Source organism: Xenopus laevis, chromosome 4S (assembly GCF_017654675.1).
Source record: "Xenopus laevis strain J_2021 chromosome 4S, Xenopus_laevis_v10.1, whole genome shotgun sequence".
Classification (NCBI taxonomy): Eukaryota; Metazoa; Chordata; class Amphibia; order Anura; family Pipidae; genus Xenopus; species Xenopus laevis.
Window position 1 is genome coordinate 65528166 of NC_054378.1, and position 25979 is coordinate 65554144.

Below are 25979 nucleotides of genomic sequence, written 5' to 3' on the forward strand. Positions count from 1 at the left end.
GTCTAAAGGGACTGACTCCATTGCTTACTCTGTATGGCCAGCTAAACTGTGTCCACAGCATCTTTAACACTAATAGAGCAGGTATGATTCAGTTTCCAATTTGTTCACTTTATTGCTGTAAGATTCAGTAGGTGTCTCTGTGTTACACCCCATGTGCATAATCCGAGGAAAATAATTGAATCAAAACAGCTCCAGACAGTAATTTTCAACTGCAATTTGTTTAATTCAGCAGTGTAGGCACACTACATGTTTCGGGCAGAGCCCTTTATCAAGTGATAAGCCACTCTGCCCGAAACATGTAATGTGCCTACACTGCTGAATTAAACAAATTGCAGTTGAAAATTACTGTCTTGAACTGTTTTGATTCAATTATTTTCCTTGGATCTTTACCACTAACCACAAAACTGAATTTGCAACAGATAAGAAATAAATAACCACAACAATAAAGCAATTCTAAATGTCTGTACTTTTATCTGCTCAGGTCAATGGAACATGAATAGCAATGTCACACTACGGCACAGAGATGGAAGACTGAGGGAACAGTTATGGGATGGCTCTCTCTGGAAGGAAAACAATTTACTGGAAGTCTTCTCCCACTTTATGTGATAACAGTAGGAGCTGTGCGACCTGTTCTTTCTTGTAACTTTGAGATCTTAAGTGCAATGGTGATAAGAGGGGCCAGCATAACCTGTAATGAGACAAAAAAACAAAAAAAAAAACATAAGAAGTGCACAGGTGCTTTGTCTTCAATAAACATTTAAAACAACAAATAAAACAGTCTGCACCTGCATCCTTTTCATCTCATGCTCTGCACAAGTGGTATATTAAAATGGGATTTTGTCATATTTTATCATTACTACCACTTCTTCATTATACCCCCTATTTACTGAACTCAGGTTGAAGGTGGCATACTGCCTATTTAAAAGCAGGATGACACCATTTATTCAGGGAAGCATATTATGCCAAATAGTGATACTGTTCCTTAAGAAAAGCACCCATCACCCTCCATGCAGTGTAGGATCACCCAGCGTATACCTGTTTTAAGGAACAAGGGTCTGAAAGATGGCTGCTCAAGAATACTAAATACATTTACTTAGGTCTGAATGAGCACACACGTCTGCTTACTGAACAAGCTGCCAATAGAAAATTGCCATTTTAAGAATGAAGGACAACTCCCTGGGATCCCATGATTCACGGTGCACACAAATAAACCAAACAAGCCATACATGTTTGGTCACATGAGCCAATTAATGGACACAATTCTGTTTTTTTGCTTCTACACTTCTTCCTGTTACAGTTATTGTTGTAAAGTAGGAAAACTATACCCCCAAAATGAATACTTAAGCAACAGTTTATATTGAATTAAGTGGCATATTAAAGAATCTTACCAAACTGGTATATTTAAGTAAATCTTGCCCTATTACATCTCTTGCCTTGAACCACCATTTCGTGATGGTCTGTGTGCTGCCTCAGAGATCACCTGATCAGAAATACTTCAACTCTAACTGTAACAGGGAGAAGTGTGGAAGCAAACTCTGTCTGTTAATTGGCTCATGTGACCAAACATGTATGGTTTGTTTGTGTGCACTGTGAATCGTACGATCCTAGGGGGCTGCACTTATTCTTTAAAATGGCAATTTTCTATTTCTGATTACCCAGTGGCACATACTACTAAAAAACTATATTGTTATGAAAATGGTTTATTTACATGAAGACGGGTTTTACATATGAGCTGTTTTATGCATTATATTTTTTATAGCGACCTACATTGTTTGGGGGGTATAGTTTGCCTTCAAGGATTTATTTTGGGGCATAGCTTGACATATCATTTTAGTGATATAATTTCATAGTATAACTGTTTTGATCCCCCCCCTGTCTGCATAACTGTGATTTGTTTGTTGAAGAAGTGGGATTGGCTCTTTGCCAAGAGTCCCAGCAAAAGCACGTGAAGATATTTTTTGTTTGGCAACAGCACTAAGGCTATATCTAGAACATAAGAAAGACATTATAAATTAAAAACTCATTAGGATTTAATTTCCTGCTTTTCCTGTACCAAAGGATCTGTTGGGCATAAAAACTATGTAAGCAATCATGGCTGCAATGTGCATACATTCAAACAAATCTATACTTCATCTCTTCAGGTATAAATCCAAGTGAAATATACATTCTATGTTCAAGCCACAAATAGTTGTGTGGCCACAAGTATCAACAGATTAAACAACAAATGTAAACACAGGATTTTAAAAATGAGCAGTGAACATGGACCAAACACACAGAGAGAAACCAATGTTATGTCTAAGAGAGTCTGGCATCCATACCTTGGTTTACTGAAGCTTTATAAAAATAAAAAATAAAACCCAAAGGCTTTCTATATATGACACTATACCTTAAACCCAATGCACACCAGTGATGCCAGGCTGCAGCCATTCAAGTAAATGTCAAGCATCAAAGACAGTGACAGATAATAAGCCTAAACTGGCCATAGATGCAAAGATCTGATCGTTGGGACTTCCCCATCTCCCGACCTGCCACTAAGCATTCAGATCAAATAAAGTAGTTAAAGAACAGTACTGAAAATCGTACGATCGGCAATGCACGCAGAGATATTATCGGCAGCCGACAGAAATTTTTCAACCTGTCCGATCGACCAAATAACCGATCTCCGCCGGAGGAAAAATGTCAGGACTCTCCACACACGGTCCATAAATTGTAAGAATCCTCGATTCGTACAATTGGATTTTTGAGTCAATGGCCAGCTTTAGTGATCACTTGGTATTAGTAGAAAACACCAATAAGTTGGACTACGCCTCCTATGTATGCATTTAAAGGTCAAAATCCACCTTGTATGTCCGATCATTTGTGTGTCAGAGCAGATTCTGAATTACTGCCATGAAAATATTACAATTCACATGGCCTTAAGGGATAATTTAAAGGGAAAGACAAAAGACTACATGCATTTTTACTCTGTAAAGAAAAAAACATGGGAATATATTTAACAGGAAATTAATTAAGTCCTCAACTCTAGCTCTGCCCCTTCTCATAGGCAGTGTTAAAATAAGGTCTTGCCCAGTGAAACACTGGAGAACACAAAAAGGACTATGATGCTTTCCCTATAAACAGCATTCACAGTTACAGGAGAACCTCATTTTCTGTTTCTTTTAAAAACTGTGTTGGCATAGTATTATTGGTATTTACCTGAGGGTCTTCATATATTTTCTGTAAATCCTTCTCATAGCTGTCAATATATAATCTAATGGTAGCTCCAGCGCTGCCTGTACCACTAAGTCTGAAGATGATTCGAGATCCATCAGCAAAAATAAGTCTTAATCCCTAAAAATGAAGATTTTATATGCCAATTAATTTAGAAACAAACATTTCTTCTCCTAACTTGTAGAAGTTATCAGTATTTTTATACATGGGTATCAGTTTTGCATGATGAACCTTTCCTATATAATCTGTTGTAAATGTTCCATTTGCTAACACTTGAACATAAAGAATACAGAAATAGAAATAGCTGCCATTTTAAAATTCAATTTTCCTCAAAGAATCAACATTTATAGGAAAATGGCAATGATGGAATATAAACATACTGGCCTTGGTAGATAAAGGTATATGAGTATGCATCAGTTGTGGTTCATTTATTTCACCATAGGTCAGGGTTGGGACAACAAAACCTTACATCTAGAAAATACTCTTTAATTTTCAACTTTGTACACAAATGGTGTTTGATTCCTTCTTGCAAAATTTAGAGGGTATAGTGTAACATGAAAAATGCATTACCATTTCCACATATCATTGGCAAACATTGAGCAGCTCCTTTACTGAACCAATTTAATTAAAATAAAGCTAAACTAACACAACATCTCATATATTTTTTCAATTAAAAAAGTATACAGAAAATGATTTGCCCCCCAAATACTGGAACACTGGATGAGAGTCTATAAGTCAGGGATCATTGGCCTGAATATGTTTAGCTTCAGGTTCCAGAATTCCTGCTTCTAAGGGGCATAGCATTAAAAGAACATGTAAATGAGACACAATGGAAATGAGAAAATGAAGGCAACATCAACACAATTTATGTATTACTTTTTCTCTACCTTCTTCAGTAAAATCAGAACCTCATACTCAGCTTTTATTTACAGTCCATACGTTATATCAATAAAATGACACGAGTATGTAATTTATTGAGAACATTTTTTCTAAATAATAGTATTTTTTACAGATATCAAGAATAAATTTAGCTGGGTTAAGCAATAACTTGCTATGAGACAGGTAGCACTGTAACACCTATTGGCACTACACCATCTTCAAATTTCTAACAATAAATGGTATAACCCTAAGGGACTAATTTACTAACAATTGAATTAAAAAAATTTCCACAAATCTCCAAAAATTAGCTTTTTCTAGATTTCTAAATAGCTCAAAAAAATTTGGTAAAAACCATGGAAACCTATAATGTAAAACTTTGCCAAGTAAAAGTTGTAGCTAGCTGGGCTGATCCTAGTGGACCACTTTAAATCGATTCTAAGCTTTTATAGGTTTTCGTATTTTTACTTTGCTAGAAATTGTCTAAAAAAAGGAAATTTTTTTAGAGGTTTTCAAGGTATTTTTTTTACCACATCATTCAGCACTTTTAATAATTGGATCTTTTAATAAATTCAGCGGCAATCGTGGTTTTAAAGTTTGTGAGTTAAAATCTGACATTTAATAAATGAGCCAGAGTTCTAACAGAATGTTCTGCTCTTGCACCACATGAGTCAATCAATATTTGAAGTCTCTTACCTGGTTTCTTGAAATACTTCCATCGACCGGGTCACTATACTCAAAGTTATCTGCTTTTTCAACAGTATAAACTTTATCTCCAACAGCAAGCTGCTGGCCAATAAATGAGCGATCAAACATCAATGCTTCAAGATCTTTCATCATTTTGTTAGCTCCTTCAGCTTCAACCTCTTCATAATCATATCTAAAACACAATTACAGTTTAAAAGTGAGACACATTCGAATGTAAAAAGTTGAGGAGCAACAGAAGCATGAAAAAGATTCCAAAGGATGCCAAATAAGGGATGTGATTTGCGATTTGGTATGCCCTTTGTGGACAGGTTATGCAACCAAAACTTGCCCCCAAACCAGGAATTAAAAAACAAGTACATGGTTTGAGGCCACTGGGAAGCAACATCCAAGGGGTTGGTGAGCAACATATTGCTAGTGTGCCATTATTTGGGGATCACTGGTCTAAAGCAACTGTTAACTACAAACCTCCACCCTGTAAAGCTATGTGCAGCTGCATGTAAATATATACCCCCACTACTGTACACTGAATTCCAATATTAAGACATTTTATAGAGTCCTTGCTATGTGTAATCATAAAGGAGATTGATATTTGGATAGCATTCAAAATTTGCTGGAGCCATGAAGGGGTCCCCTCTTCACTCAATCATAACACAAACACATAGTCATTGGATCTCCACCAGACATAACAGTACCTTGTGAAAAGTTAATTGTTACAAATTTGTACTTCTGGTATATAGGGCCATCATCAGTAAAAATGGGGCCCCATACAAGTTAGCAGGGCCCCAAATATTAGCCCACTAGCTCCCTTTGATGTGGGCCTGGCCAACAAGTAAAATGGGAAAAAGGCTGTTGCACAGACATGCCCCTGATCTAACTAACCACTCCCCAATTATGCCACAACTTAACCCAATGCATACCCACTCCCGCACAAGCCCCACCTGCCCTTTTGTGATCCAATATAATTTTTCCATCCAGGATGGTTCGAAGAAATTTGAAAAGCATGGTACAGCAATACAGCATTTCTAGTCATTCTCTTTTAGCCAATACATTTAACTTTAACTTCCTGGGGTTTAAATGGTATTTCTCCCCATGTTGTTTTTGGATTGAGTAACCATGCAAGTCTTAATCTGTGTTTTCAATAAAGCAATATATGTTTTAGGATAAGGTGTAGTGCTGCCTTTTACAAGATAGATGAAACAATTTGTATTTTCTTATGAATGAAGGAGCCTTCAAAAAAAAAAATTCAGAGTTTGGAAAACATATCTTTAGTAAAGTATTTTTAAAGCTTTACACTGATTTCCACCATTGCTTTCTGTCATGATCTGTCCTAATGCACACAGCAGTTTTAGTGAAAGATATGAAAACATTTTCCTTGACTATTCAGTCTGAGAAGAAAAAAAAAATGTACCACTAATATACTGATTTACAATTTGAAACAAGATATTTTCCCACAAATCCAGAAGTTTGCTATTTAACCAATAAAAAGGCAAATAACTACACTCTTATATATGATATAGATTGTGCTTCAATATAGGTTAATCATAATTTCATTTTGATGACAAATTTCCCAGAAAATTCTATCTAGCCAGTTGATTGACCATAATAATATGCTAATTTCGATACAGTTTCACAGGGAGGTGATATTGTCAATGTAGTCTTTTTTTATGGATATTCTCCTCTGGAAAAATGGTGATAAAACAGAAACAGGGAACTCACCGTGTGAAAAAATTCCGACCATACTTCTGCCAATGATCTTTGAGAATTTCCTCCACACTCTGTTTGCGTGTGGCAATGATTGAAAGCCATGCAAGAACTGCCCAAAGTCCATCCTTTTCTCGAATATGATCAGAGCCTATTGGATTTAAGAAAATAAAGGTTGGGTTAAATTTTAATACCTTTAAATCTTATTTTATATTTGTTGCTGGATTATCTGCAACAAATGGTAATCCAGTTCTCTTTGAAAAAAAATAACTATCACCAACAGCAGGAAATGTAACCAAAAAGCTGAGAGAGCCAGTCATGATTTTCATTGCAGACAACTTCACACAAAATGCGTCTCCAGGTTTAAATTACAACTCAGCCAATTTAAAAATAAATATACAATGGCTAATAAATCTTTGATGTATTCAAACGACACATGCTCAAATATATGCGTGCGCTGAAGAACACTACAGATATTTTTGAATGCCAGCCAGAAGAATACATATTACAAGTACACTCACTCCACATTATTTAGCCAGTCTATCTCCACTTCTTTCAGAAAATTAAAGCATTATAGTTATTGGCTTACTGTACTCGGAACCATTGATTCACTATAATATCGTTTTTAAGGCTTTTTTTGTTTCAAACCCCTCTTAGAGGGCCTATTAAATAATAACCTTAAAATTACATATAGTCAAATTTGTGTAATAGTTGGTGTGCAAGAACCTGGGGCAGCAAACAGACATTCACTCAGGTCTTCACAATGTCTTAAAATAAAACAAAAAATGGATGACAGAGGAAACTGGTAAATACATAAAGAATGGATAATTAATGGTGTAAATCAGGTTATATATGAGATATCGCACCTAGATTTGAAACCTAAGGGAGCGTGTGTATTCATTTCGAATATCCAGAAAGCTTCTCAGGAATTCAAAATTTTTAGGAAATCACCCCCTCTAAATGACTGGAGTTCTAACTGACTGGAGTTCTAACTGACTGGAGTTCTCACTGACGTCTCAACTCCAGTTAGAGGAGCGATTTCCTTAGAATTTTGGAAAGTGAAGATAAGGGAATATTAGACTGTTTCAAAAAAATAGCAATGTGTGCATACTTCTTTACAAACTCAAACATTCACTGTATAAAGTAAAACATGTTGCAAGAGGTTGCTTTCCTTTGGATCAATGAACTAATATTTAGTTGTATAACCAATGTTTCTGAGAATGCTGCACATCTTCTGGCACCTGTTACATTTCACAATTCTTCTGCATTTCTTGGTTTTGCCTCAGAAACAGCATTTTTGATGTCAGCCCACAGTGTACCATGGCTTGAAATCAGTGGTTTGGGGGTCATCTAACAAACTGTCTGCGGCTACTAGAAGCAAAAAGAACAATCTTGCTTTCATCCGTCCACAAAGTCAAATTGCCAGTCAATTTGTTCTTTGGCAAATTGTAACTTCTTCAGCAAATATTTTATTTCAAACAATGGGACTTTGCAGGGGCTTCTTGCTGTTTGGCGTCTTTTTATTGTAACAGTACTCACAGGTAACGTTAGACCGTCTTTGATCTTCCTGGAGCAGATCATTAGCTATGTCTTTGCCATTTTGGTTTTTTTTCTATCTATTCCAATGGGAGTTTTCCATGCCTTTCAGGTTTGGTTGCCATTTTAAAGCATTTCATTTTAGCTGAGCAGCCTATCATTTTTTGCACTTCTTTATATGTTTTCCCCTACCCCAGTAGTGGGCCATAATTAACCATATTTGATTAAAGAAACTAACCACAGAGTGGTTTGTTATGCACATCAGACATAACCAGGAAGTCCATTTAAGAACACAACAAAGAACGACCACAAGACAAAATTGGTTAATAAATAAGGATCAATTTCACTTTGCTACATAGCAAGTATATATAAAATGTGACCACTCTTTTTATAATTTTAATGTTTGCAGATGACTTTTATATAGTATCTTAGATGTAGCGACTAATAAAAGTCAGAACCTAGAAACTGAAATATGTATATATTTCCATAACATGAATCAGTCCATATTGTGGCACCAGAAACAGCCTTTGTTGTGTAGGAAACTTTCCTTTTTCTCTGTAATTTTTGGACAAAACACAGAGGAAAAAAAAGCTTTTGCCAGCCTGTGTTACAAAATTCTCTAAAATTACAGTCCAAAATGCTTCTTTGTGTAATGTAAGCATGTAGCCCTGTCATTTGCAATGTTTGGCAGCGACAGCATTCCATATAAAATGCTGAATTTAATTTACACATCTGTATAAAAAAAAAAAAAAATATCTTCCAAACGACTGTCGCCAAATTAAATGTTTATATAAAAGGGTCTAAATTAATGTCTCTACAGGAAAGGAAATATGTGGTTAGTCTCTTGTCAAGTACCCAGTTTTCTCTGTGGCGTGCATATGTTCCAATTACATGTATTTAAAAGAAGTGATTTTATGGTCTGCCAATTTTTATACAGTATTTTTTCTGAATTAATTCCAGAGCAAAAATAGCCTTTGCTATTATATTATGCATACTGTATATACAGTATTTTAAACTCATTGGTATCGGACACTAAGAAGTAAACATACAGTTGTGAAGAAGCCCACAATGATACATCACAAGAAGAGAAAACAGTACTGAATTGAATTGCTCAGGTACAAATCTAGCTGTACATAAAGGCAACAGATGATAACCTAAAGCAGGGGTCCCCAACCTTTTTTACCCGTGAGCCACATTCAAATGTGAAAAGAGCTGGGGAGCAACACAAGCATGGGAAAGTCCCTTGGGGTGCCAAATAAGGGCTGTGATTGGCTATTGGGTAGCCCTTATGTGGACTGAAATTCTACAAGATGCTCTACTTGGCACTATACTTTGTTTTTATGCAATTAAAACTTGCCTTCAAGCCTAGAATTTAAAAATAAGCACCTGCTTTGAGGGCACTGAGAGCAACATCCAAGGGGTTGGAGAGCAACATGCTGCTCGCGAGCTACTGGTTGGGGATCACTGACCTAAAGAATAATGGCTCTGGCACATTCAAGATCAATGATAAGCCTAATCCGCACCTCCAATATAAAAAGCTGCATTTTAAAGTGGGAGGAATTTAACATTTTACATTACAAGCAGGAATATCAGACACAATTTTTTTCCCCAATCGTAGTAATCTAAAACAGGAACACTATATAAAATATTTCAAAATGTCTTCTTAGTGACCATTCTTAATTTCTAATGCTAATGCAGTGGAAGAACTCTTACATCCAGAAATGCTCATTCCCCCACTAGTTGCTTTATTTCCTACATGTAAATAAAGAGGTGTCAGATTTTGTTTGAATGGAGGTAAACCAAGGATGATCTGGTTATAATGGTAAATGGGTTTTGAGTAGAAAATATTAAAAAGCTGGAGCTGGAAAGCAAAGTATTGGCATAGGTCAGACCTAGAAAATATTTGGGAGACTAATTTATGGACACTCATGAATAAAGTGCTGGAATAAAGAAGGTAGTGTATGGATATGTGTGTAGACCTCTGTACTATACTTCAGGAAAGATTTAAAAGTCTCTTTTTTGCAAAACTGATGTGCATAATGTATATTCTACTAATCACCAATGAAGGTCCAGATTTGTATTTGATTTGCAGTCTCGGGCAAATGAGCAGGGGTAAGAAGTTCTCTCTGAACAGTTTCCTTCATACATAGAGTTAGTTTATTCTTTAATATATTTTAACCCTGTTATATACTCATGTATATTATGTAATTATGAGTTAATTTTTTTTGCCAACTTTTGCCATGAAAATGACATCTATAGACTCCAATTGGTGAAAAAATTTGCAGAGCCTCAAAAAAATGTGTTGCTCTGCCCATAGATGCATGCATTTTGGCATTTTCAGTGAAGCGAAAGGGGTCAGAATCACTAACAGATTTATTGAGGCCTTGTTTTCCCGAGAGCACAATGTTTTAAATATATTGGAATACAAATGTGTAGTTGTGGCTAGAATAATACAGCTAGGATTAAGAAATACAGAGAGACTGGCAGTAGGAGATCATGATTCTCAGAAGAGGTGAGCATGGAGTAGAGTTTTGATTTATCTTGACATATGTACAGAACTCTTGGATCCTGTCACACCTCTCCTTCTCTGCTCTCAAAACCTCCTTATCATGTGAACTCAATCAGTCCCTTAAAGCTCTGTCCTTGGACCATTACACTCACCCATACACTGCATCTCTGGGTCAGCTCTTTTGGCTTTCAATATGATCTTTATGCTGATGATACTCAAATCTCTCTTGTTCTAATATTTCCTCCTCGGTCACCTCTGAAATATCCAGCTGCCTTTGTTACATTGTCTTGTATGTCCTCCTCATTCATTCTAGTATACAGGTTCGCTGTCTTGGAGTTCTATTTGATACGTACTCTGCTTTATTCCTCACATCCAAACTCTTGAAAAATATTGGCAACGAGATTTTAAAAATATTGGAAGAATAGACCTCAACTATTGAAATTAACGCAATACTGGCCTAGAGCAGACATCATTATCCTCTCTGCAATCCATCCAGAATCCATTCCACCTACAAAACTACCTCTGGTGCTCTGGCTAGCAATACATTCTCTCTTACCTCCAGGTACACTCCAAATCAACCACGTTGCTCCTCTAATGACCTCAAAGGGGTTTTTACCAATCAAAGGAGAACTTATATTAGTTTCCTCACTAAATTGGACCCCTTGTGGACTATCAGCAAAAACACATAATTGGGGTCACCCCTGTATTTACGATACTTCTTTGGGGGATTGTTCACCCTCCTGGATTTCCTTAACTTCTAAGACAGACTCTTGGTCACCTGGTCACAGGCTTCCTCAGCCCCTTTCAGTGGCAGGCAGCACCCCCAGTCCCTCTGGGAGTTCCTCAAACACACACACATAAGTAACCTTTGCGTTCTGTGCCCTGCTCAGAGAGACCTTGCACTACCATTAAATACCTTTCCATGGGACAGCCTTCCAGTGGAAAGGAGCTCCAATTTGGACCACTGGAATGGATTGTCTGACTTGCCTGTTCCTTCTAGAACACTATAGCATCTATGGCCAGTCAGCAAAATCTGTTTAGCAACAACTCCTTTGACGCTTCCTCCCATTTTGGAGACCTTAAAATAAAACTCAACTTTTTATACAATTATTTGGTAATTTTACCACATGTTAACATGTTTTAATCTAGGTGAAGTATGTATTGAAAACCAAAATTAAACCATTCAGATAAAAATGCTGGGGAATGGCACTGGTTGCAAGCATTTGTGGCACTCTCCTGTAGCTAAACTACAATACTATGGTGTTTTCATGACATGGAAGGGTCTAGGAGAGTAGTATGAAAACAAAATGTTTACAGGTTACTTTCATGGCATGTTCCTCGCCAAACCCACTTTTAAATCTTAAAATGAGTTTGTTCCACCAATATGGATATGGTGAAACAACCAAAAGCCAGTGCCCAGTTCTTGTCAGGTGCATATCCATCCAGGCTATAAACAGTCTGTATTCATAGAATTTAGTGGAAGTGCTTACTATGCATCAAGCTAAATTTTTAAAAGTTATAGAATAGTGGCAAAATATCGCTATTATACAGAGTGAAATGTATCCAGAGAAAGAGCAGACAATGTAAGAAACATGTTACAAAATTGTGGAGCAGGGGTTCAACACAGGGGGCAATGCTTATTGGTTTCATACAGACTCCTCGAACTATAGCAGAGTGATTGTTAGAATAATATCTTTGCATACTTTATGAATTAAGTAGGCGGCTTACCACATTCTGAATAACATATGACTTAACTCCTTTACTTTATTCCTCCAGCATGGAACACAAGTCTTACCTCTATTTTTTTTTTTATAGAGATTCAATATATTAACAGGATTTAGGTCACTAGAAGTCAAAACAAATAATGAGCATTTTGCTATAATTAATTTTTGTATAATAGGAAGGCACAAAAAACAAAAATACTTGAACAACCCTCTATTCTGGCTGAGCAGGTGGGTGGATGCTGGAAACTGCATGTTTGTAGCATGTGGGAGGCCTGAATTTAGCCTATTACTGTTACAGATTTTTATCTTCTGTATCCTGCATTTACTCTCATTCAATCACAGTGTCTTGCCTTCGAGCTGGATCGGAGATACGGATATAAATGTATTATCTTGTTTCATAGAAAATAGCCAAGGAGGCTTGTCCCACCGTACCGCCCCACTTACCAGTGCCAAAGCTTTCCTCTCCACACAGGGACAGCTTGTTTGCATCCATTAAATTGCCAAAGAATTTCCACCCAGTTGGAGTTTCATACAAAGCAATCTTTGTAGCTTTTGCCACCCTTCAGAAAAAAAAAAAAAAAAAAAAAGAATAGAAAACACCGGATTACAGTTTTCATGCCTGTGCCATAAGTTTTAATAGCACACTGCTGCAATTATGAAGCAGATATTTGACAGGGTGTTCTAGTTTCATATTTATGTGACATAAAAGGTGAAAGAAAATGTTTTATGGTCTTCTGTGACATATGTAATAAACACATGGAATTTTAATGGACTTATAAAGCCACATATCTGTTTTCGAAAGACCTTGTTTTCTCCCTGTTGCTAAGGAGATGAACTGTAGCAGAGTGAAATACTTTTATGTATTTTCAATTTTTCTTCAAACCTATGGAGCAGTTCTCTAACTGTGTAGCATTTACATTGCATTTGATTAATACCAAATTAACTGTACTGGCATAATCCTTTTTCTTAAAGTCACCAAACCATGTACCAGTCAGGTGAACTCAGGCAAACTTAAAGGGATACTGTCATGGGGAAAATTATTTTTTTTTCAAAATGAATCAGTTAATCGTGCTGCTCCAGCAGAAATCTGCACTGGAACCCATTTCTCAAAATAGCAAACAGATTTTTTTATATTCAATTTTGAAATCTGACATGGGGCTAGACATATTGTCAATTTCCCAGCTGCCGCAAGTCATGTGACTTGTGCTCTGATAAACTTCAGTCACTCTTTACTGCTGTATTGCAAGGTGGAGTGATATCACCCCCCTCCCTCCCCCCCCAGCAGCCAAACAAAATAACAATGGGAAGGTAACCAGATAGCAGCTCCCTAACACAAGATAACAGCTGCCTGGTAGATATAAGAACAGGACTCAATAGTAAAAACCCATGTCTCACTGAGACACATTCAGTTACATTGAGAAGGAAAAACAGCAGCCTGCCAGAAAGCATTTCTCTCCTAAAGTGCCGGCACAAGTCACATGACCAGGGGCAGCTGGGAAATTGACAAAATGTCTAGACCCATGTCAGATTTCAAAATTGAATATAAAAAAATCTGTTTGCTCTTTTGAGAAATGGATTTCAGTGCAGAATTCTGCTGGAGTATCACTATTAACGTTTTGAAAAAAAACATGTTTTCCGATGACAGGATCCCTTTAAGAGGCTTTATTATACAGTTGAGGACCTCTCCAATTCCCTGGATCCCTACTCTTGACAGTCACACCAGCAACACTTCTCTCACTTTTACTTCAACAGTCAACCTTTAGGGTAAGGGCACATGGGGAGATTTGGGGAGATTTATCTCCTCTTCTTCTGGGTGACAATCTCCCTGATCTGCCATTTCCCACCCTTCCCGCAGGCTATAATGAGAAATCGCCAGCGGGATGGCACTTGCGGGTTTTCATTTTCCGAAGTCGCTGGAAATTGCCTCACAAGGAAACTCGGAATTCGCATCACCGCGAGTGCCATCCCGCTGTCGATTTCACATTATAGCCGGGGGGAAGGCAGATCAGGGAGATTGACGCCCAGAAGTAGAGGCGATTAGTAGCCAGGCGATTAAATCTCCCCATGTGCCCTCACCCTTAAGCTGGCCATAGATGTAAAGATTTTTAAAAGATTTGATAGTCATTGTGAGACCCGATTATCTTGAAACGATCGCACGAATTGTCCATCAACTAAAAAGACCATTTGCCAGGAAAACAAAGGGCAGCTGCCTGCTTGGCCCTGCAAACATAGATAGATTGCACTGGGACCGATAAAGTTTTTTTAACCTGGCTGATCAATTTTCTGACAGATGTTGGCCGAAAAATCGTAAGATGTATGATCGTTTGAATCCCACTAACTTCACGATAATTTTGAAGGATTGGTCGGACTTCGCTAAAATCGGTCATTTGGCAAGAAAAATCTGTTTGTCTATGGGGAGCTTAAGTGTTAGTGAGATTCAAATAACATGTTATCAACAGGAATAGCCTGGGGTACTTTATCAGGGTGTAGAAAAGAGTAGCCGTTTGAACAATGACAATACAAACAGGTGATTTGTGCTTTATATAGGGACTATTCTTTGCTAGCTTAGCTATCTGATATGCTTCTGTACAGGTTATAAGAAAAGATAGTGAGATTTTCTTTTGCTATCATTTAAGTCCCTAATTATGGAGAGAAAGGTTATGACATGTGATTAAGAAAAAGTTGTGCCCAAACAGCTTCAGGTCAATACTAGACCATCATGAAAGCAAAGCAGAAAATAAAAACAAACAAAAAAATGATGCATTTTTCTCTCTGCACACCTTTAATATTTTATTTGAACAAATGTAAATAAAAAAAAATAAATTGAAAAAAAAAAGTTAGCAAAATCACCAACAAAGTTTTTGTGCACAGAATATTTGAGTAGTTTTCTACGTGATCTAAACAAGTAAGGAAACTGGATTTATGGGACATTCCACTTAAATCCGAATTTACTGTTCTATGTGGGAGTTTGAGAAAACAGGGCCTAAAAGGCAAAAAAAAACCCAAAAAACAACACTGTTCTCATATTCTGTGTAATATGAACTTAAAATGTGTCTAGGAGACAACACAAGAATTTGTGTGAAACAGCTTAGCACTCAGAGCTAAGCAAATTTCTCTACGGTTATCTGAATTCCAGTAGTGACAATTATATTAACATTCATATCCAGAGGGGCTACAAATAGACTTTAGAAGATAAAGAAGCACATTCTCAAAATAACATCTGCCAGTACAGCCAGAAGATTCATGCAATGAACAAAGCTGCAGTCAATGGACAATATTTAGACTTTCAATTCCAGCTATGGGCTTTATCAAACATTTCTAATTTCAGGTCTGGCCATACTGTAGTTAGATCCTACCTGTCAAGGGCACCACTTGTTGGCATACTCCTTGCAAGCCCACGAACACCAGTTTGTTGGAAGTAAGGGATACTAAAAATATTGGCGGCTATCACAGCAACAGAGTCGGAAGGGTTAACAAAGAAGCCATTTTTTCCAAGAATCATATTACGATCCTAATGAATAAATCAAGAGAGGGAATCATTAGATTTTTTTTGTAAAAAGGTACTGGATCCAATACAAACTAGAGTGCCCCACCATAACTTACTGAACTATTTATATTAAATAAGGATGCTGAGAGAGAAAAAAAAAAAAAAAAAAAAAGAGAGAGAGGAATCCATACCAGTGCTGGTACACAAATAGTATATGTTTAATAAGCCTTACATTTAAATGTGTTCTGTAAATTGTCATTTACATACTTATATTTTTAGACTTAACAGTGTACATTACACCAGCACCTATTAATGCATCCAATTTACTGTACTTATTTCCCAAAATATTGGCTCGTACAAATAACAAATTGTGCGTATCACTGGGTTAAGCGGATATATTTTTTTCTTACCCCATCTCCATCAAATGCAGCTCCAAAGTCATGTTCACCAGTATTCATGGTGTCCACTAACTCAGAAGCATATGTCAAATTTGGATCTGGATGGTGACCACCAAAATCCTCTAGTGGTATGCAGTTTACTGCAGAATTGGCAGGAGCTCCCAACTCTTCACACAAGATCTTTTTCACATAAGGACCAACAACTAGTTTTGCCAAATTAAAGAAAAAAAAGGATTGTTTTTTTTAATGTAGTTTAATATAGTGTCACCATCTCCACTCTAGCATACCTCCCAACTGTCCTGTTTTTAGAGGGACAGTCCCTGTTTTGACAGCTCAACCCTCATTTGTACTGGAAAGTCCTGTTTTTCTCTACACTGAACAGCCAGGAAAAAGAAACAAAAAGTTTCTAACTCAAAGAGGTTGTTCACCTTTATATTAACTTTTAGTATGATGTAGACAGTGATATTTGGAGACAATTTGCAATTGGTTTTCACGATTTATTATTTGTGGTTTTTGAGTTATTTAGCTTATTATTCACCAGTTCTAGGGTTTGCAATTTCAGCAATCTGGTTGCTAGGGACCAAATTGCCCTATCAACCATGTATTGATTTGAATAAGAGACTAGAATATGAATAGGAGAGGCTAGAAAGATGAGTAATAAATAGTAGCAATAACAATACATTTGTAGCCTTACAGAGCATTTATTTGAAAGCTGGAAAGAGTTAGAAGAAGACGGCAAATAACTAAAAAATATAAAAATAAATAAATAATGAAGACCAATTCAAAAGCTGCTAAGAATTGGCCATTCTATAACATACTAAAAGTTAACTTAAAGGTGAACCGCAGAGAGCCCAGAACAGCCACAGCACAAGATAAGATACTTTTGTAACAATTTCTAGATAAGCAAATAAGTAATTGTAACAATATAAGATAACAGGTCCCCTGGGAAAAGTTAGACTCACACCTTAACGGGCAATTCACCTTCATTAGCAAAACTGTAATAACTTAAAAAAAAACACAGAAATATGTTCAACCTTTCATAACCTGCCATTTTTTTTTTTAAATGAACATGGTAATTAGGGGGTGTGGCCACAAAAATTGGAATGGTCAAAAAAATTTGCCAGTATACGCTCTGCAACTTTTTTGTCCCACTTTTTATTTTTAAAATGTTGGGAGGTATGCTCTAGTTATAGTAGATTAGCAGTAGCTGGACAGTCACAGGAAGCAATGTACTGCACTTCTCATGTGCACATTGGATCCTTCATAGGCAATTATGGAGCAGATCAGCCAAATATAATTGTTAAATGAAACAAGCTTTAAACCTTGCTTTCTCCTTGCCCAGCCATGTGTTTTAAGAATGATCATTTACAGCTTACTTCACTTACCATTTATGTTTGGCTGATCTGCTCCATGTTTATCTGGGAGGTATCCAATGTGACAATTTGGAGTTTGCTACAGATTTCCACACAGTTGCTCTATAGAGTGTTTTGGAATTGGGACGGACTGGCGGTCCATTTTACAATTACTATAAGTTATAGGGAAGATGTTAAGAGCGCCTGCTTGCCGCACTAGGCCCGGGCCTAGGGGACCTTTCACTAAATCCGGGCCTGCTTAAGAGGATTGGCTAGGCTGGTGGAAAAATGTGAAGCTTCCTGCTGCCTAACCAATCCCCTAGTGTCATGACCGCGACTTGCACTTTAAGAGGGGAAAAAAAGCTAACGTTTAGTCTGTGTCTGCTACCATGGTTAACTGTTCCTGGGTTGTGTGTGTTAGGGGCAGCACCCAGGTACATTCTTTATTCCTTTGCTTTAATTCCCTTCTGCCCCTTTCCCCACCAGCCTGGAAATAATAAAATAAATCATAGAGCATGCATATGCAATACAAAGTCAGAGCACAGAAATATGGAGGGGGTGGAAACAAAATGCATGGTTACTAGTAAAAAAATGCAAAGGGACCTGTGAAGGATAGAAGAGAAAACGGGATACAAAATAGATGGTGGAAAGCAGTATAAAAAGAGAGAGACAAATTAAAAATGATACAGTAGTGACACCTGCAGATGAGAAACTAGTAAGAGAGCAAAAGGATAAATAGGAGGGTAAGTGGGACAGCAGAAAAACACAGAAATTGCTCTCTTTCTTCTATGACATGCTCTGTGTTTACAGGACATAAGCAGAGATGTAAAAACAAAGCATGCTGGCAAGGAGTGGGTTAAGTAGCCTTCCCAAGCAAAAAAATCACCCTCCACCTATGAAAGGTATTTATAATGTTTGGCAAAATGTCATGGGCTGGTCTTTCCCTTTTTGCATGCCAAGAACCCAGTGCTGTGTCACCACTCTGAATATAGATAAAATGTTGACTAGAAAGATAGTTTTGTAAACAAGAGAGCCACACAAGGTATTGGATAGGCAGAAGTCATTACAGGTGTCTCCCTGCCCAATGCCCAGTTTGGCTTCTGGTGTTACAAGCGATACAAACAACGAGGAGTTGTGGGCCATCCAGCGCGGATTCTGATGAAAGAGACGCCCGAGGCGGCTCCTAAAATGTCGCCGGCTTACCTATCAGGAGGGGAGGCATCCGAGGCAGGAACACTAGTGCGGAGAGGGCAACTGCGCTCTCTCGCACTAGTAATGCCAAATTTTCAGTTTCAAAACGGGAAATTCGGCTCTTTAAAGTACCAGAAGTGGCTTTTTGACGCCCCTGTAAACGTATCTGGCGCTGCAGCCTGAGCCTCCACCTGAGCCTCTAATTGGCGGAGCGCCCCTTGGGCCACCAAAGGTATACCCAGGCTGCCAGAATATTGGGATGACCTACTGCCCTTTGTACCTTGCCTCCTTACGCTAGGGCTTTGTGGCTTTGCAATAAATCTACACCTGGGTTAGGCTGGATTAGAGCTGGAAAAATAGGATTCTCTTTTTTTCTTCCAACACCAGGCTATAACCAGGTAATATGAGCCTTTGGCATTGAAAGAATGTATTTTCTATAGTAAAACAATTACATTACCTCCATGCATTGGATCAATTCGAATCTTAAGCCTGTTCTGTCCAGAAAGGAGTTCTTTTAGAGCACTGAAGTCAAATATATTTCTCAGCATGTTTGCATAGGCTTCCACCGAATCTACAATCTCGACTGCAGTAAGAAACAAGAAAATCACTACAGACATGTGAAAGTCACTAATTCCATTTTTTTTTTACATGAAATAAAATGGATTCAGAAAAGTATTGGTGTTCAGCAATGTCATGGCTGAAAAAAAAAAAAGAGAGATTACGTGCCAGTTTACCGTCTCTGAACCCTGTGCCAAAAATGTGACCCATGTTCCGTTTCTCACTTAAGAAGTGCAGTTCTATGCTTTAAACAATTCAAAGCCATGTTCAGCACATGTTTTTGTCTCTTGTCTTGATTGTGTAACAAACATAACGGTAGTTCCAATAATTGCTACACAACCCTGAGTTGGGATAAATTCTAGCAGTCACTGTTGTGCATATCCACTAAACCTTACACAGTTACAGTGTTACCTAGCAGATACAAACTTTCTTTATCAAGAGGGAGCTACAATATCCTTTCACTAACAGAGAAACCATTTTGAAGCAAATACAAAGCAAACCATGAAAATGGACTATATATCTATCTATCTATCTATCTATATAGTGTATATAAATAAGCTGCTGTGCAGCCATGGGGGCAGCTATTCAAAGAAGAAAGGGCTCAAGTTACATAGTACAACGCAGATAAGCTCTGTAGAACAAAATGGTGTTATCTGTTATCCACTATTTATCCTGTGCCATATAGCCTTTTTCAATTTCCGCCATTGCTATTCAGCAGTTTGTTTATATGAATAATAGTAGTGTTTCTGAAGCAAATAGATCATTTTTACCAGTGCAGGGCAACAGTACATGATATTTTCATTACTTTAAAACACTTTCATTTGTTTGGGGTTACTGTTCATTTAAAGGGATACTGTCACGAGAAAACACATTTTTTTCAAAATGCATCAGTTAATAGTGCTGCTCCCCAGAATTCTGTACTGAAATCTGTCTTTAAAAGAGCAAACTGATTTTTCTATATTTAATTTTGAAATTTTGCATGGGGCTAGACATATTGTCAGTTTCCCAGGTGCCTTCAGGTCATGTGACTTGTGCTCTGATAAACGTCAGTTACTCTTTACTGTTACAGTGCAAGTTGGAGTAATAGCACTCCCCTCCCTTCCCTCCCCAGTAGCCTATCAACAGAACAATGGGTAACTAACCAGATAGCAGCTACATGACACCTCTGCTGAAAGATTAGTTTGCATTACTAAAGGTGCTTGCTAGCCCCACCTAGTGGTAGACAGGAGTATAGCACCACAACCTAAGTTCGTTGTATGATACAAAGAGATGGGGAGAAACAATAGCTAAATAGACTAAATGCAATTCCATCCTGAAGTGCTGTCTCTCTCTCAAATTGCAGAATCAGGCACAATGCACCGAGATGCTGCCTCCACAACAAAACAGCTAAAAAAAATACATTTTGTTGGTTCAAGAATAAAATTTTAACTGGTAGACAATCATTTTCAATGTAAACAGTGTAATTTAGAAATAAAAAGTAAACCATAAAAATGATGACGGAATCCATTTAAACCAACATGTGAATACAACTTTTAAATGCAGTGTATCATTTAAGGGGGAAGATCTGCAGACTTTCCAAAGATATCTGTAGTAATAGTGTAGAGCAGTGCTGTCCAACTGGCGGCCCATGGGTGTGGCTTAAATGGGGAGTGGTCAACACTGGCCCTCCACCACGTAGGCCAGAAAAATTCCAGACCTCAGTACCACAGAAGTTGGCTAGCACTGGTGCAGAGGAAAAAAACTTGCTGGCACCATGAAAATATTGTGTCCACAGTAACATCCTTGTATCGTTCTAAAATAATTGTATACCTGTATATATAAAATACATTATGCAGGGCTACCCATGTAATGGTCACAAAGTCTTGTAACCTTTAATTCTAGATTAACATTCAGCCCTATAAGATTAATGTGTCAAGCAGGAGTAGTGTCCAGTTTTCCCCAATGGCATTGAAAAGGGGTTATTTACTGATCCCTTGGCACAAGTGCTGAAGTGCTAAGGGTCATAATTGCACCTTGAGGAATTCTGGTGTTCAGCACAAGTTAGGGGGCCACCTATGTCCCCCCCACACCTCAGTACATTTCTGAATAAAGCAGCAGGTGTCTGAGCTCTGAAACAAAGGGTAGAGAGCTGTGAAAATATCAGAAGAGCAGAACTGTGTTCTCTTACATAAATGACCCCTAAAGTGTTTTGTCCTCTTTCATGAATAATATCTCCATTGCAACTTGTAAAATGCCATACATTACCAGTAAATGGTTTGAACTTGTTCTCCAAATCAAACTGTTGTTTTCCAATAGTAGCCAAGTCTACTTTAAGATCAGGGCAAATAGCATATTCTTCTATGGTTTTACTGAGCTGGAAAATCTTATCAGTAATGGCTTCAGGTGCTGGACCTGGTCAAGAGACAAACAAAGTGTGTTAAACAAAATCCCCCACTAGGTCTGCATTATGGATATGTTCATAGCAGGGCCATGGCAGGCTCTTTGTTTTTGTTGCCTGTGCTAAATCTCCTCTAGAGCATTTTGTTGGAAAATACCTTCCCACTGAAGCCAGTCAATCTCTGCCAGTAAAACTTTTGCAAAGTTGCTTTCTCTTGCATTTTGTCATAATTAAGATAGTCAGATGTTTTAGCAGCAGAGATTCTGACTGAATTCAATGGAATGGAGTACAGTTTGATGCCTGTGCTGGATGAGATCTTCAAACGCACCACCTGCCCTCACCCTAAGGGAGCAAGATGCCTCAGGTATAACTTTTACAAACATTTTAAGATGTAAAGGATTTTGTATCTAACCTTTTTTACGTTTTTAAATATATTTCAGACAAGCAAATGTGCTACTCAAGAGTTTGGTCATGCACATTGTAGAAATGGAGTGGCAAGGTCAAAGTTTGATAATTTTGCATTGACAAATTTAAATAGGAAAGCAAAATGTCCATGTTGTACCCCATTCATTTTTAACACTTATACTGACCAGAGGATTCATGTGGAGTACTGACAGATGCAAATTCAATTTCTGTTAATTTTTAGCTTTTTCACAACAACCAAGAGTAAACAGAGTATGTACAGAGTCAACGGCAATCAAGATATGGGAAGCTGCTTCTGGAGGCCTGGATCTTTACTATTTTTATAGGGCTGCTGAACCGAAGTTCAGCATATAATATACAGCGTTTTATTAACTTTAGGCTTCAGTTCCCCTTTAAAGCATTCTGCATCAGTGTAGATTACTCAAAGGGGAGATACACTGCATAGTTGGTGGCTGCCAAGCTTGGCTGCATCAATTTTAGTCCTGGGACGGATAGCGGTGTAGCCGAACAAAACAGCTGCTAATCCAGTTGCACGGCTCTGCATTTGGCTGCCAGGTACCAGATGAAAGGGTAGTGTGCAGGAGTTGCTTTGATGTGGTTGGGTAGGGGGGCTACAAAGAGCCCCTATTAGTTAAGTCAGATGGGGCAGTTTAGTTCACTTTTCAAATTTTTCCCCCCCAAAACCTTTGCAACTGTTAAAATTTTTGAAACCAAATCTAAAAATGCCAACAAAGCATCCTCATTTACCTCCATTGGAAGTATTAAACTTGATTCCAAAATCTCCATTTGGGCCCCCTGGATTATGGCTAGCGGTCAAAATGATGCCACCAATGGCTTTAATTTTTCTGATGATGCATGATACTGCTGGAGTAGAAAGAATGCCATTCTGTCCAATAACTAAGCGTCCAATCTGTAACAGAGCAAAAACAGGTTATTAAACCATTGGAGGCAATAAAAATGAAACAAAGTTTTGAAAGGAGCTTAATCATTCAGTTTTTGTGTTCTTCAAAAAAAAATGTTTAACACGGCTATCCCTTTTTAGCAATTAAATGCCTACTGAGCTGGTACAGTGCTTTTCCTTAAACTCACAAAGTATTACATGCCAAATATTTTATAATTCTATCTCTCCTATATATGATTGCATTTTTTTTGTTTAACGTGTAGGCAGATAAGTGTCTTAGAGAACTGCAGACAGTGACAGTTTTTGTGAATTATATACTTTCAACGTCTCTATCACACATCACCAGGATTTCAAGCGTACTTTTTCCGTATGGAAGTTAACACTTCTAGGAATGTTACACAAAAAACTACAAATATACTATTACTTCCATGATTCCATGATTTCTTAGCTCTCCACTCTTTATGTTTGAAACATATTCCACTACTGTTTTGTTTTTTTTATTGTCAAATATGGTACATCACTTACCTACTCAGAATGTACAAACACCATTTACTTATTTGGATAAAAACCATTACATTCCTTTTGCTGTTCTACAGACAATGCAAGATTGAGAGGGCACATTCATCCATACAGATGCAAACATATCAAGTAGTGAGGTGCGGCTCAGGAAAAAAACTGAACCCGCACCCTAACCCACAAAGACTTACCCTGCAAAATGTTGCCATTGTAGGACCTGTGCCATCTTGCTCTGTATGCTGCTACTGTGTGCCCCTCTTTTTCCAAGACACAAAATCTTCTGGAGCAGTGTACTTCCCAAGTCTGATTCAACCCTAACCCACAATGGTTGGCTAAATTTAAGGGATTTTTTGGATTTGGCCGAACCCCCGAATCCTTCGTGAAACATTCGGCCGTATACCAAACCGAATCCAAATACTAATTTGCATATGCAAAGTCACGCGATTTCCCTCCCCTAATTTGCATATTCAGATTCGGTTCTGCTGGGCAGAAGGATTCGGCCAACTCCGAATTGAATCCTGTATTCAGTGCATCCCTACTAAATTTCAACCAAAACCTGCCCAACCAGTGGTCGACCCACTGTGAGGTCACTCTGCACATCGCTAATATCAAGAACTAAGTGCACAAAAACAGAACTTCAGTTTCCAAGTTTCTGCAATGTTAACACACATTAATGACTCTACAGGACCATAGGGATGATCAAACCAAAGTTGTATGCATTACTATTGAGTGATCAGCTAAATTAATGTACCAAAACCCACAAGGGTTTGTATGCCCTTCTTATTATAAAAAAATATATATATATATACATATACATATTCTTTTCTACTCTAACTAATTCCAGATGATTAAATAAGGGGTCAGATATTCACTGGGGTGCATGATTATAGATACTATTTTGCCTGCAGCCAAAAGCTGGACAAATCCCAGTTGGAGACAGGTTGGGTCTCAAAAACCCTTAGCCCACTGGTCCATGTATATAGTTCACAGCAATCGCCATCCTCATCAGTTGATGAGCATGCACAAGTCTCAGATCAGATCAAACTAATGGTCACAATCCAGTCATGGAGCTCTAAACCATCTATGTCCTATTTTACAATGACGGATTTCTCACTTTCCTCCATTTGTTTGCTTCAAGTCTAAGACGCAGAAGTGCAAAACAAATATTTATTATTAAACTCATTTATACAACACAGGATTTCTTGCTGAAATCTCAGTGGGCACAATGCCTGAAATCTCTCTATTCAACATTGCTGTTTAATGACTAAAAACCAACATTCAGCTGGAGCATGACAGCTAGCTCAATAAATATGCATCACCGCCAGGTGAAAATAAGAGGCTATTAGAATCACTGAAATATTATTTGTTCATTACTTTAGACATTAATCCCAAATGAATGGCAGTTTTCATGTTTGAATGTACATGACAGCTACATTGTTGTAAACCCCACCCCCTGCAGTATTTCCACTGCCTCTCCAATATAACTAGATATCATTTACAGAAGCACTATGTATACCAGTGATCCCCAACCAGTAGCTCGTGAGCAACATGTTCCTCCCCAACCCCTTGGATGTTGCTCCCAGTGGCCTCAAAGCAGGTGATTATTTTTGAATTCCAGGCTTGGAGGCAAGTTTTGGTTGTATAAAAAACAGGTGCATTGCCAAACAGAGCCTCAATGTAGGCTGACAATCCACATAGGGGCTACTAAATGGCCAATTACAAAACTTATTTGGCACCCCAAGAACATTTTTCATGCTTGTGTTGCTCCCCAACTCCTTTTACTTCTGAATGTTGCTCATGGGTTCAAAGGGTTGGGGATCCCTGATGTATACTAAATTTATACAGGCTTTTGTATTTGTTATGTAGTAACAAGGTAGAGCTCTGGTTTAGAGCTCTAATCCTTAACAACCAATTAACTATTATCTCTGCAGTACTGACAGAAAAAAAAAAAACACATAAGGCTGACTGGTTGCCAGTTGTTACTTATCAGTTGATAATCCAGTTAATAAATGGCTCACTGGTTGACACAACCATTGCTACAAATATAAGGCTAAGGTTAACAGGTTTTGAACATGAAATTAGGAGAGAAGTATTGAGATGCTGAATGTGAAGTGTATGTATATTTCTCCATAGAAGCTGCATTATAATGCAACTGTATCTGTATTTCTGAAAACAAAATAGAAATACAGGTATGGGATCTGTTAATTGTCAACTATTTTTTTAGGCACTCCTATCTACTCTATTGCACTTCCCCTGGTCTGAAGTGGTGAAGGCAAGTCTGGCGCAAGAGGAAACGTTCAGTAGAATCCACATCTTAGTGAATTTGCATAGTTACGTCCATTCGCCAGAGCACAAAATTTGCCAGCCGTTGGGGAGCGAAGTACCGCTAGAGTCTATCTCCTTCGCTAGCGAAATTACATGACCGTTAGTAAATCGGCGAAGTACTGAAATGACGTCACGCTGGCGAATTTTCACCCTCGTTAGTCACTACGCCCTTTAGTAAATTTGCCCC

The 25979-nt window shown here is 37.8% G+C and overlaps 1 protein-coding gene across 2 annotated transcripts in view; it reads right to left on the bottom strand.

The window, feature by feature from the left end:
• Window positions 1–448: 448 nt before the first annotated feature.
• The window catches only part of LOC414455 (phosphoglucomutase-1), a 55265-nt gene continuing 29734 nt past the window's right edge, over window positions 449–25979 (bottom strand). For both annotated transcript variants that reach the window (XM_018260767.2, XM_018260766.2), the window contains exons 2-11: window positions 22798–22960; window positions 21495–21641; window positions 19150–19275; window positions 16162–16352; window positions 15621–15775; window positions 12709–12824; window positions 6511–6646; window positions 4783–4966; window positions 3196–3330; window positions 449–688 (exon numbers count right to left, since the gene is read on the bottom strand). In XM_018260767.2, the coding sequence (XP_018116256.1) occupies window positions 599–688; window positions 3196–3330; window positions 4783–4966; window positions 6511–6646; window positions 12709–12824; window positions 15621–15775; window positions 16162–16352; window positions 19150–19275; window positions 21495–21641; window positions 22798–22960 (1443 nt within the window). In that variant the 3' untranslated portion in view covers window positions 449–598. The remainder of the gene's footprint in view (window positions 689–3195; window positions 3331–4782; window positions 4967–6510; window positions 6647–12708; window positions 12825–15620; window positions 15776–16161; window positions 16353–19149; window positions 19276–21494; window positions 21642–22797; window positions 22961–25979) is intronic.